At 41.3% G+C, this 14,622-nt stretch overlaps 1 protein-coding gene across 1 annotated transcript in view; it reads right to left on the bottom strand.

Annotated features, from left to right (window-relative positions):
- The window catches only part of grm2a (glutamate receptor, metabotropic 2a), a 35,444-nt gene extending 22,088 nt beyond the window's left edge, over nucleotides 1-13,356 (bottom strand). Inside the window, exon 1 of the mRNA XM_037679548.1 lies at nucleotides 12,824-13,356. Within this exon, the coding sequence (XP_037535476.1) occupies nucleotides 12,824-13,351 (528 nt within the window). The 5' untranslated portion in view covers nucleotides 13,352-13,356. The remainder of the gene's footprint in view (nucleotides 1-12,823) is intronic.
- Between the last annotated feature and the right edge of the window lie 1,266 nt (nucleotides 13,357-14,622).

Genomic DNA, 14,622 nt, shown 5'->3' on the forward strand with positions numbered 1-14,622 from the left:
AGATAGATAGATAGATAGATAGATAGATAGATAGATAGATAGATAGATAGATAGATAGATAGATAGATAGATAGATAGATAGATAGATAGATAGATAGATAGATAGATAGATGATAGATCTTGTATATCTGCTTTTGCTGCTTATTTTAGAGTCACACTTGATGGCTGATATTAAATGTGTTTTGTTTAAAAAAAAACCATTACATGTCCATGAATAATACTTTTATGGGCGTTCAACTTCTATTTACTAGAACCATAATATTCTTCTCTGAGGCAAATAAATTGACAATAAACACAAAAAAGAACCTGAAACATTCAAATGAATTACAAATATGTGTTGTGCTTGCAATAAAAGTCACTAATAAATCTATAAACCTTCGTTTCTGTAGAATTTTCTCATTGACTGCCAAAGTAAATGAGTAATTTCTTTGCGGTTTAATAAATAGACCTCTAATCCACTTATGGTGCACATGGCTTATGAGAAGTTGTAAAGCAAAGAGACAGACGTGACACTGATACAAAAGGCTTATTAAAAACCCTTAGATACACGTTTACAAGCTTTAAAATATGAAAAGCCAACACTCTACACATTTCAAAGCCATTCATGAGCACACAGATCGAGTCTGTTGATATAAGCAAACAGAACTGAAGGGTATGGAAATAAAGTCTTCTTAAATCTTCCTTGTCATTTTGAATGATAGAATTATTTTGCCAAATGTCACGATACAGCCCAAGAAGATATCAGCTAACTGGCCACAACAGCCCAAATATTTTCTGCAAATAGTCTCTGCTTTGATGAGTTCAAAGAAAAAGGAGATAAGATTGGAGGGGACAAGGAGGAGCTTGAGGAATACATCCCATGACAGCAGAAAATGTGAGCGTGAGTCTGTGTATTTAGACTACGTTAGCAGGAAGTGTCAGCTGTTACTAACTGCACTTGGTATAATGACCTACAGCCTAAATTAGTTTTTAGCAAGTAAACAAACAAACAAAAACAAAAAACATATCTATGCTGTGTCATTATTTATTGCGCATGCACCATTTCCACTAGACTCCTGAAGGCCACTGGACCGTAGAACGTTACGCTGTCAGTCAGCTGCTTGACTGAACTGTGGTCTAGAGAATTTGGGGGCCAAGTTAACACTTCAGATCTGTTGTTGCACTCTTCAAACCATTCCTGAACAAGTTTTGCAGTCTGGCTGTGGGAGTTCCAATTTTTCTCCTGCAACTTCATGACACCAGATGGCGCCAACAAGCACACACCTCTGGACCATTCACCTACTGAGCTGCAGGAGTATAAATGGCAGTTGATGACTTCACTTGGATGCTGGTGCATTATCTGCCTACTGATAGTTTTATTCCTAGCCACTTTTTCATTCATTGAGATATGTAAAGACTAAACCTTGTTCTCACGTGTTTCAGCACTGATTCCTGTGCTCCTCCTGTGCCTTGGACCTCCCTTGTTTAATTTTTAAGCCTCCTAGTGATTCCTTCAGACGTTCCTCACCGATCACCGATCTATGCAACCTTTCTGGGACTTCCTCATTTGTGACTACTGGAACTACTGGACCCTCATCCATGTGATGACCTCTTCCTCCAACAGTAAAAGACAAACAATATCTTGACTCATCCTCAAGGATCCACACCATCATCATAACTCTTGTTCTTGCTCTCCAGGCTTCCAGTCCCTCCCAGTTGATTTGCAGGCATCTATTGATTTTACTTTTTGTAAATAAACTCTTTTAATTATTCCCTGGTCTTGGAGTTCCTCTTTCTGTTCACTTATTATCTGGGTATTGAGTAAAACCTTAAACTGTTATTATTCAAGTTGATCGAAGCTCATATCCAGGAGGAACAATGTTGGTTCCTTCTTGGCCGTGGAACACTGCACCAGCTTTTTAACCTCACTAGATTCCTTGAGGTGTCATTGGAGTTTGCCCATCCAGTCTACATGTGTTTTGTTGACTTGGAGAAGGTATTTGACCATGTTCCTCGGGGTACAATGTGGGGGCTGCTCCGTGAGTATAGGATTGGGGGCCCGTTGTTACAAGCTGTTTGGTCCCTATTCAAGCGGTGCAAGAGTTTGATTTGCTTTGCCGGTAGTAAGTTGGGCCCCTTCAGGGTGGGAGTTGGACTCCGTCAGGGCTGTCATGGACAGAATTTCTCGGTGCAGCCAGGGGGCGGAGAGAGTCTGGTTCGGTGGTCTCAGGATTCCATCTCTGCTCTTTGCAGATGATGTGGTCCTGTTGATGTCATTGTGCCATGATCTTCAGCTCTCACTGGAGCGGTTCGCAGCAGAGTGTGAAGCAGATGGAATAAGAATCAACACCTCTAAATCTGAGGCCATGATCCTCAACTGGAAAAAAGTGGATTGCTCTCTTCAGGTTGAGGGTAAAGTTCTGCCTCAAGTGGAGGAGTTCAAGTACCTTGGGGTTTTGTTCATGAGTGAAGGCAGAATGAAGTGTGAGATTGACAGTCGGGTTGGTGCAGCATCTGCAGTATTACAGACTCTGTAACAGTCTGTTGTGGTGCAGAGGGAGCTGAGCTGTAAGGTGAGGCCCTCTGTTTACCGGTCAGTCTACGTACAGTACCTACCCTCACCTATGGTCACGAGTTCTGGGTAGTGACCAAAATAATGGGATCGCGGATACAGGCAGTTGAAATGAGTTTCCTCCGCAAGGTAGCTGGACTCTCCCTTAGAGATAGGGTGAGAAGTTCAGTTATCCGGGAGAGACTCGGAGTAGAACCACTACTCCTCCACATCGAGAGGAGCCAGTTGAGGTGGTTCAGGCATCTGGTAAGGATGCCCCCTGGGCGCCTCCCTAGGGAGGTGCTTCGGGCATGCCCGACTGGGAGGAGAACCCGGGGAAGACCCAGGACATGCTGGAGAGACTATGTCTCTTGTTTAACCTGGGAATGCCTTGGTGTCCTCCCAGAAAAGCTAGAAGAGGCTGTGGAAAGACATGTCTGGGCCTCCCTGCTCAAGCTCTTGCCCCCGCAACCCAACTTCGGAACAAGCGCTAGATAATGGATGGATGGATGGAATTATTCAACTGAAAGGAGGCCACAGCCATCAGTGGATATTTTGTCTATGAAATTGAGTTTAATTACTTTTCAGGGTACCAGCCACTTTTTCATTTATTCAACCTTTATTTACACAGGTTAATCCCATTGAGCCTCAGGGACTCATTTACAAGAGAGACCTGATTTCTTTAACAAAGAGTGATGACAGCAATGGATAACAACAAAAATAGACAATAATAAAAGAGGCATACAGATTTTTATTTTATTTTATTTTTTGTACAAATTAAAATAAAACGGCAACCAAAAGGACAGCCAAAAGGAAAAAAGTAGCTAAAAAACAGCTAGATTATAAAGCGGTGTAGAAAACTAAAAACAGGAACATATCTGCATTGGTTGAATAGCAGGAACCGAAGATTCCCAGGAGCATTTGTGCACATGGTGCCATGTCTTCCTCGAGTCACTGATGCATATGGACCAGTTAAAGTACCATTGATGCAGCTTTCCTTCATTGCAACACAATGGATCAGTGGTAAACACTGTTGTCTCATAGCAAGAAGGTAAATGGACTGTACTTATATAGCGCCTTTCTATTTGATCAAGATACTCAAAGTGCTTTACACTACAATATGTGCCCTCATTTACCCATTCATCCAGCACTCTACTATATTTTTACTGGGTTCAAACCATGTGGAGTATGTGGAGTTTGCGTGTTCTCCTTGTGTTTGTATAGGTTTTCTCCAGGTACTCATGGTTTCCCCCCACAGCCCAAAAATATTCATGTTTGGGCTGCCTTCAGGCCCAGGTTTTCAGTAAAAAATGACATCTGCCTGGTTAAATAAATGTTAAATAAAAAGAAATAATGGTCAGCATGGACCTCAGTGATTTGGATGCTTGACCTGATAAACACACCCACATAGTGGTGTGGGTGTGACATGGTTCTCTTTAAATAAACATTGTTGTGCTACTCTTGACAAATTCCTGTAAAACAAACATTTTTCCTTATCTATCTTTGGCGTATACAAGTCATATAAATTGCATTTTATGAAAATCGATTTTTTTTCTCATATCCCAATCATTTGAATCCACTAATAAAAGAATAGAGGAATTCCAATACAAGAGATAAAAAGGTTTAAAGATACACAGATACACACACACAAATACAACTTTAAGAGCAGTCTGATCTGGTCTACTTTGTTAAATTGTCATGATTTTTTTTTTTTCGACATGAAAAGCCCCTCTGCTTTTCCCAAAAGAATGTCTCAGTGCTCCTCTACAGCAGTAACACTGTATTCCCTCTGCAGTAGTCCTTAGCTCCACTCAGTATCACACATGTAATGCATGCCCTGTGCAGCTCTGTCTGACACATCATGCATAAGCATACAGAGTGGACATGCATGCACATGCAGCACGTACAGTAATTATTATTATTATTAGACCATGCAGTTGGATAGTTAGTTCATATTCCAAGATTGTTGCTTTAAAATGCTGGAAATGGGAACTGATTGTTAATGTGAGCAGTGGTCAGAGGAAAACTGAATACAAAACTTAAAGGGATTGTTTAGGTATCTTCTTTCTGTGGAGGGGTTATGAAAAGTGAATACCTCGCCTGTTGAAGACAGATTTTTAAAACAACTTAGTTTGGAGAAAAGGAGTTTATTTTTCTCGTCCGAGCAGAGCCAAGACCAAAGTATATTCCTACCATCATAAAACAACTCCAACTTCAAAAATGTCAGACGGTTATACAAGTGCTAATTTATTTACCTGACCACTGTCAGTTTTGTATGACATCGTTGCCTCAGCTTGCACCAGAACTGCTACAGCTAGCTGTTGCTGCTGCTATTCATGCTTGCAAATAGCTATATAATTATATGTAAATATCAGTGTAATGCAAAACTAATGGCAATGTGAAGGTCGATTAAAATAAAGTTCATGTGAGCCACTATTTGAGACTTGTTGGCAGCAGGCTCTTTTGATTTTGGCTTTGCATGAACTCACCATTAGCTCTTTAATCTGATGAGAATTGAATTCCAGTTTTCCAAACTGAGGTCGTTCAAAAGGCTATCTACAACAGCCAAGTTACTGTTTATAACTTTTCCACAGAAACTCACTTGAAAAGATTTCAACTATTTCTTTAATGAGCAGGAGATCCTAAAAAATGATTTATACATTATACTGATGTGTTCACTGAGTGTGTGATGAACACAATAAATATTTCAAATATTAGGTTCTGCCAAGCCACCAAATAATCTAATAATTGTCAATTACTTCCAATATTAAAGCAGTTTATTCACTTTTATCCATGAATAATTTATTTTTCACAGCATGCTTTCACTGAGCCCATTCATCTTTATTGTTTCTTCCTGCCTAGAGTTCTGTTGTGGGTTTCTATGTTTAACTCATTTGTATGACTCATGTGTGCTCTGCAGATTGACAGTGTACCTACACTGAAGACTATTATATAAATAGGACTGTTTGTGACAAAGACGAATGAGTTTCTCAAGCCTGGAGAAATCTCATAAATATACCTTCTTATATTTCGCACTTATTTCAGTCTCCAATTGTCAAAGAATGCTCATGCTGAAGTTTATATGTTTAAACTTGCAATGCATCTTTTTTTACAGTGTGTCCTGTTATCTTGTCAATAATTTAAAATTACCACATTTCAGATGATGTGCACAAATATTCCCATTAGTTTACTCAGCACTTTTTCTTCTGAAAGAGCTTTTATCGCAAATTCCTTTAAAAAAAGTGACTGATTATTGTGAAGTGCTATGAAAGAACCCAACAGGATTCTTTTCACTGCTTGCAGGTTGGTTCCATCAATTTTCTCCATGTGTTTCATGCCTGAGAACAAGTCATTTTAGAGCATTTGAGTGTTTGACATTCCAGAGGTGTTGTTCTTCTTGCATGCCCTGGTGGTTATGGCATTTTGCCTGGGGATGCTCTCTACTCATTGAGTCATTTGGCAGCACTGTCCGTCTGATGTCAGGGAAACAAAACTGAAGTCTGTGTATTAGCAGCACGGTGGCGCAACTGGTAGAGCTGCTGCCTCTCAGCAAGCAGGTCCTAGGTTCAAATCCCGGTCCAGGGACCTTTCTGGGTGGAGTTTGCATGTTCTCTCCGTGCATGCGTGGGTTTTCTCCGGGTGCTCCGGTTTCCTCCCACAGACCAAAAACATGCATGTTAGGCTGATTGGTAACTCTAAATTGTCCCTAGGTGTGAGTGAGAGCATGAATGGTTGTTTGTCTCGTTTGTCTCTATGTGTCCCTGCGATGGACTTGTGACCCGTCCAGGGTGTACCCCGCCCCTCGCACAGTGATTGCTGGACATAGGCACCGACGACCCCCGTGACCCAAAATGGAATAAACGGGTAAAGATAATGGATGGATGGATGGATGGATGGATAGATGTCTGTGTATTAATCAAAAGCCAGTTCTAAGATTAGATGTTCTCAAACAGTAATTAAAGCATCAAATGCAACTTATATTAGACATGACACTACAGCTTAACACAGCTAATGTTAAACAACCATGTACATTTTATCTGGTTAATGTATATTGATAAGTTCATTCTTCTTCTTCTTTCAGTTGATTCCTCTTCAGGACTCGAGTCATCCTCCTCCATCTCACTCTGTCGTCTGCCTCCTCTGTCCTCACTCGAGCTACCTCCATGTCTTCACTAACTGCATCCATATATCTCCTTCTTGTTCTTCCTCTTTGTCTTCTTCCTGGCAGCTGCATTTCTAACATCCTTCTACCAATATACCCACTGTCCCTCCTCTGGACATGTCCAAACCATCTCAGTCTGGCCTCTCTAACTTTATCTCCCAGTTGTTCAACCTGTGCTGTACCTCTGGTAATCTCATTCCTAATTTTACCCATCCTTGCCACTTTTAAGGAGAACCCCAACATCTTCTTTTCTGCCACTTCCAGTTCTTTCTCCTGTCTTTTTGTCAATGCCACAGTCTCCAGATCATACAACATAGCTGGTCTCACAACTGTCTTGTAAACTTTTCCTTTGACCTTTGCTGCCACTGTTTTGTCGCAAAACACTCCTGAAACTTTTCTCCATCCACTCCATCCTGCCTGGACTTTTTTTCACCTCTTTACCACATTTCCAATTTTTCTGGACAGTGAATCCCGGGTACTTGAAGTCCTGTACTTTTGTGATCTCTGCTTCTTGTAGCCTTACTGCTCCACCTGTCTCCTTCTCATTCACATACATGTACTTTGTCTTACTATGGCTGACTTTCATTCCTTTTGTTTAAAGTGCATACCCCCACCTCCCTCAGAGAGAGCTGGGTGAGGAGCTGGGTGAGGCTGCAGCAAGCATCTACAGCCAAGAACACCTCCTGGGCTCTGTGAACTTGGCTGAACTGATAAGGGTAGAGGGGGAAGCTTGAGGCAGATTCTCATGACTGGTCTTCATGTGTGTATATTTTATGTATATTTATGTGACCTGCCCTGAAAATCTGAACTTGCAAGTAAAATTTTGGTTAAAAATCTTCTCCTGCCATCGAGTGTGGTTCTTTTTGAAACAATGTAAGCGAGAGAATTTTTCTCCGCCACAATCGCACTACCACCTTGAAGCTATCTGTCACTCCTACAGCAGATCTCACCACTGTCCTGCTGTCCTCATACATGTCCTGTACCAGTCTAACATACTTCTCTACCACACCTCCTCTCTTGGCACTCTGTCATATGCTTTTTCCAAATCCACAAAGACACAATGGACTTCTTTCTGACCCTCTCTGTACTTCTCCATCAGCATCCACAAAGCAAAGATGGTGTATGTGGTGCTCTTTCTTGGTATGAAACCATACTGCTGCTCACAAATAGTCACCTCTCATCTAAGTCTTGCTTCCACAACTCTCTCCCAGGTCAGCATTGTGTGACTCCAACTTAATTCCCCTGTACAGTAGTTGCTACAGCTTTATACATCGCCCTTGTTCTTAAAAATGGACACCAGCACACTTCTTTTCCATTCCTCAGGCATTTTCTCACTCTCAAATATGTCATTAAATATTTGAATGAAAAACCTCACTGCCATCTCTCCAGAACATTTCCAAACCTCCACTGGTATGTCATCAGGTCTTACTGCCTTCCCCTTCTTCATTCTTTTCAGAGCTTTTTGAACTTCTCCCACATTAATCTTTCCCACTTCCTGGTCCACAGTTTCTATGACCTTTACTTTTCTTTCCCTTTCATTATCTTCATTCATTAGCTCCTCAAAATACTACTCCCATTTTCACGTCACAGTCTCCTCACATGTTAGAACATTACCGTCCCTATCTTTAACAAGCTTTACCTGCTGCACATCCTTTCCAGCCTGATCCCTCTCTCTTGCCAATTGGTATAACCTTCTCACCCTTTTTAGTGTCCAGCCTTCCATACAACTCATCATACGCCTTCTGCTTTCCCTTTACCACCCCCTCTTTGCTCTACATTGCATCTCGTTATACTCCTGTCTCCTCTCCTCTGTCCTTTCACTCTCATATTTCTTCTTGGCTAACTTTACCTTTTTCTTTGAATAGCTTCCTGCACTTCACTATTCCACCACAGGGTTTCCTTATTATATTTTCTCTGTCCAGATGACACATCAAGAACCTTCATACCTGTCTCTCTAATTACTGTTGCTGTAGTAGCCCAGTCATCTGGAAGCTCTTTCTTACCACCCAGAACCTTTAACAGCTCTTTTATGAACTCCTCACAACATTCTTCCTTCCTCAGCTTTCACCATTTGGTCTTCTTCTCTGATTTTACTCTTTTTCTCTTCTTCACAGCAACATCATCATTGTCATTCTACACACAACCATCCGATTGACAAGTTTAATGTAATATATAATTGTTGTTCTTGCTTGAAGATAAAACTATGCAGGAGGTTTAAGTTGATGAAACTTGTCTTGTTGGTTGCTCCAGGCTTTTATTTTACACATGAATGAAGATGTTGTAGTGAGCATGTCATCACAAGGTCATTACTCACTTTTCACTGATGACCCACTGTTTAAATGCATCACAGGGAAAGTGTTCAAGGCTCAAATACTTGAATTACATGATTATTTTTCGCAAATGTATTCAAACTGCCCAGATGGCATCACAGTCTTCCCTCTGACTGTTAAAGATCCAGGCTTTGGTTGTCGAATGCTTTGACGCCATATGATGCCATCTGACTCACTCCATTGCTTTCCTTCCACAATTCTGTCCGCCCATCACTGTCTCTGTGTTTCTGCGAAACATTAATTTTTTTTTAATTGCTCAACATCCTCTGCTTTGCATGCACACCTCTGCCAAGCCACCAGACAACCCGGCTGCAACCACAGATGGGGGAGACGGGGCCTTAGACTGCGAGAGCGTCACATAACTTCGCCTCCACACTTAACTCATTCTGTGCTCATGTAACGCTAGCGTGGCCAGGCCCCCAGCCAGATCCACCCTCATATCTGTGATTGTCACACCACAACACCAGCAGCACAACGACACATTTCTTTCATTGTGACAGATTTAGACGGCACTCAGCGTTCTCACCACCTGTCGGTTGAACATGTTCCACCATGTCGCAGTGGCAGTAAGGGCTTTTAAACTAATATTGTTATGTGTCCTGTAACTGCCTTAGCCTTCAGGGTGAAATACATACATCTGTATAAACCACCTGCTGTTGTTACCGAGGGGCAGACTTTGTAACCTTTCTCACAGCTGAGCTGACTTACCCAAAGGTCTGAAAGACTATAGATTATGCACAGACCAGGCAGCTACAATGAACAGAAAGATTATGTGGAGAATGGTATCCGGCAGCAGCCCAGAAATGTCACATATTCCCCTGCCCTAAATGCATATCTTTAGGAACAAAATCAACAGGGCAATGACATGTCGAAATAGATACACCTCATCCTTTTTTTAAAGGGTACAACTTGCACAAAAATCTTTAAAATATTGAAAATATTTGGGAAAAAACATTATGTGCTCGTGCCTAAAGTTAAAACACTAGCAAGAGGATAAGAACTGACGGTGTGAACACATTTACTGCCATGATTAAATGCTCACCAACTGGCTAAAATAAAGAACAGCAACGAGCACACTCCACGACTGAACTTTATCGCAACACGGAGAGTTATTCATGGTGAGAAAATGGACCGTATCCTGTGGTTTACTACTGACGAAGGCGATTCTGTGAAAAGCTAGGGCAGACCTCAGGCGCCATAAATTACTACAAGACAAGGGCACTCTCTAAGGAGCCCCAGATGCAGGGTTTTGCTAAAATTACACCTCGTTTATCAAACCCTTTATTTCCAAACTGTCCTTTTCTGCAGGAATCCATTCACTGGTGCTCTAAATCCTCCTCTTACATCATGTTCCTTGGAGCTCTCTATCTGAACAACTCATGACTGTACTGTAGTTTTGGCATTATGTTTAGTCACAGTTACAGTAAACTGTGGTGTTTGCAAAGGTTGTGGAGCATTCAGGATTACTTAATGGTTTCTTTTCATTGGCATCATTTTCAAACAAATCAAATTAGGCTGGTTTTGTTCATTGAGCTGATTTAAATTGTAATTGTTTTCATGTTGGCTGGTTGTTGCAGAAGTCCTCAGGGCCTTTAAACTACAAAAGGAAGTAAAAAGAACAACAAACAATATGACTGCTTTTGAAAACAATTTAAAATCCAGTATAGTTGCTGGTTATGGATGGACCCAAATTCATGCAAATAGTAGGCAGGTGATGCACATGGAAACAAGAATTTTGCAAGCAGGAACCTAATGTTGGGTGACAAGACCAGACTGAATAAACAGGAACAAACTTTGACAAAGATGGACCACAACCAAAGCACACATACACATGCACTGTAATCGAAGACGAATGAGCATAAACAGGTGTGCTAATTACTAATATATATTTTTTTTTTTTTTCATTTAGCCTTTATTTATCCAGGTAGTCACACAGGTGACTACCTGGATAATACCTAATGCAGGTGAGTAAAGAGCTGGAAGCAGGAACAGCTGAGGTGGCTCTGACAAAACAAGAATAACCAGAACCACTCTAATACATAATAAAAATGTAAAAACATCAACACAAATCAAATCAATACACACACACACAAACAAACAAAATAAATAAATAAAACCACTCTAAACCCATGACACAACATGGATCTGATCTTTTATAAGTTTTGAAATAAGTGGTATGAGAGAATACTTTATACATATATCCAAACATTTTCAGTCAGGTCACCTGGACTTTCCAGATGACCTGACTGAAAATTGTTGGATTGTACACCTGGATTATTGAGCATGGACTTTTTTGGTTTTGAACCGGTTTGACATGACTGTCGACAAGGAAGAGGGCCGGCAACAGAGGAGGGGGTGTGCCAAAGACACCATCTGAGCACCAACATAACTGGTTTGTTCCACTTTGGAGTAAGTTGTTTGGGGGAAGAATCAGTTTTGTGTTGTGTGTTTTCTTGACTGATGAAGCCTTCTGGATGGAAGGTGAAACGTTTCAGAAAAAAAAAAAAGAAACTGTCCAGAAGAACTGATTGAAAATTGTTGGATTGTATACCTGGATTATTGAGCGTGGACATTTTTGTTTTTTTGTAGACATATAGTATGTATAAAGTATTTTTTATTCCAGCACATAAGTTTTCTTCTGTTCAGTTTAGACTTTGAGCTTAAGCTTTTAAATTGTGACAAAACCTTTATGGAAACTTTCACATGAAAAAAGACAAACAAACAAAACATGAACAAAATACATGGACAGTACTGAGGTGCATGAAATGAAAATCCAATTTATGGACATTTCTGTAACATTATCATATACAACACTATCATTTAACATGTTGACGGTGTAATTAGAACAACAGTTCTCCGCTTTATAGCTGTTTACTGCTGTCTGATTATTATGACTAAAGTGTAAATAAGGATGTCACTGCCAGCATTCAAATCTGAAGTACTCACTCGGAACAAAGACCTCTACAGGCAGAGTTGTTGCAGAGTCTATGGCTCACACGTGATCGGAATCCAATTATTTTTCTAGAAAACCAGAAATATACTTCTTTTTTTAAATGCATGCATCTGCAACATGAGCCTGCATGTCTGAACTAAACTCTACTGTTGAACTGAGTGAGAACAAGCTTTGTCCTCTGGCTGGCTGAGTCAGGATGACGACTTTGCCTTAATGATTTAGAGCGTGTGTATTTGTGCATATTTGCAAATCTCATTTCCAAGGGACACAGTGTGTCTTCCTCACAATGGCTTGGAAAGGCATGGATGTGGCAGTTATATTACAGCCGAAGATGTGGAGCCCCAATTAGCAGAGACTTCCTTGTATCAGCTCGAGTGAGCCGAAAGGAGCTCTGCTGCTGAGAGTAATCATGCTGTCGCTAGACATCCTGTCAGCCTGTCCTAAGCGCAACATCTGTAGCTTGTCTGCATCTGACAGGACCACTGCTAAAGTGTGAATTGTAGGAAAGGGGAAAAAGATCCTCCAAATTAGATCATCCAAGCATTTGTGCCTTCAGGTAAACAGCTTCACTTGTGGAACTGATACTCATCAAGTCCAATTGTTCACATCTCACAAGGGGTAATTTCACATGGTATTTAAGACTAAGTGAACAGTTAAATGAGTCTTCATCACACTCACTCTTCAGCCTGGATGGCTTTCCCCCCTCCATTTGGTTCTCACTGGTAGTAACATGCAAGATTTTGCTTGACACTATGAATATATGAATATAGCATCTGCTGTTTGTTTCCAACACAATAAAATAAAATTGAGTATTATGCATGAGGTAAAGACTGTAAATGCGTTCCTACCTGAATGGAGACATCACTATAAGAGCCTCCTATGACCCCAGAGATAGCCAGTGGGACGTCGTCGTGAATGGCGTAGGAACCATCGGGGCATGTGTACTCACTGTCATCCACTTTAGTGAGGGAGGCCCTGACAAACTCTAGAGACTGCTCCAAAGCGTATGTGTCTTTAGAGCAAGTGTCTAGAATGTGGGCTCCCAGTCTGATCCCAGGAAGGATTCGCTCATCCTTGTTGATTTCATCTAATGCCAGCAGCATGGCCTCCAGTCTCTGGATCCCTCTCTGTGAATTGATCTTCCCACAGTCTTCTACCCCCTCGCCCTTTTGGTGCACAGGGAACAGGCCGCCAATCATCAGATCTCCTTCCAGGGTGATCTCTCTCTTGGAGTCGGTGTTGTAGGGCACCGCAGGCAAACCCTGGGGAGCCTGGGCAAACAATGACACGCTGAAGCACAGCAGGCCGAGGTGGGACAACCAGAGGGGCCGGGGCACAGGGCGTACCCCCAACATGGGGGAACTCCCCAGTGACATGTCCCTGGGCAAAAACAAAGACACCGTCCTGTCTGGGGATTCTGCTCGGTTCTGATGATGGCAGCAGAGAAACAAAGAAGCAGCGCCAGCGACTCTCAAAGCGCCAGTGTTTTTATTCTGACCGAGGCCATATATAGCATTATCTCCATGCTCCTCATCCCTCTCTTCTTCTTCTTCTTCTTCTGAGAGATTGTAGATTACAGCCTGCAGATCAAACAGAGAGAAATTCTGTCACAGCTGTTGAATCGAAGCACAATGATCTATTGTCCCACAGACACTGTGTCTGCCAGAGACGGCTTCGTTCACTGGAAACATTTGACATCATCTGCACAAGTAAACAAATATTTGTGTATTTGTTTGCCTTTTGATGATGGTTATCAAAAGAAGAAAAAAAAAAGAAAAAGCAAAGACTTCACTTGGTAACCACCTCTTGATGTATCAGCACAGCTGGAGTGCGTGCGGCACCGCTGGATATGCAGTATGTGTGCGATGCAGATGGCATATTTGAGACAGTGAGTGATCTTGATTTAATCTGCTAATAAATGTTAGTGAAGCTTGAGAGCAGAGATCACTGTTGGTGCAGAGTTCACCGAAGAAAACAAACATCCTGCAAATGTTCGTCTTCAAGCGGAGCCGTGTCAATTGTGCGAGGACTCGTTTCAAACACGTGGGTTATATTTTCAGACTCTTTCTGTTTTACTGCCTGTGTGACCTCGTTTCCTTTTCTTCCAAGATAGATGACTGCACAACTCTGTTATAAGCACGTGAACATACTTCTGCACATCGAAACTCTGACAAGTTAACATCTCCCAGGGGTGCATTACGTCAAATCACTTTCCCACAAAAAAGGACTGTATGTTCAAAAAGAAGGAGCAATGTCTGTTCTGATTAAAGGAGTGACATAATACAAGACAGTTTCTTACAAAATGACTGAACTGGTGAGATTTTACATTACGTCAGTTCATTTGTTCAACAAGCTTTATTCGGGTACAATATCTTTAAAGCACTTCTTGGGTGAAACCATCATTATGTTTGCATGACAAGCACTGGCGTCCATTTTGGATTTACAGCTGATGCATTAATTTAAAGGAGCAACATCACACAGTTGATCTGTAAGGTCACCTCATCGATGGAAGACAGAAAAACAAGAGTAAATTACAGTAAAACTGTTCAGTATGTTCAACTTTAAGGGGCAGTGTCTTTTGATTTTGCACACAGACTGGAATATTATTTTAATTTGCAACTTTTTTAACCCATTCATCCGTCCATCC

This window comes from Nematolebias whitei, chromosome 7 (genome assembly GCF_014905685.2).
Source record: "Nematolebias whitei isolate Nwh7 chromosome 7, NemWhi1, whole genome shotgun sequence".
NCBI lineage: Eukaryota > Metazoa > Chordata > Actinopteri > Cyprinodontiformes > Rivulidae > Nematolebias > Nematolebias whitei.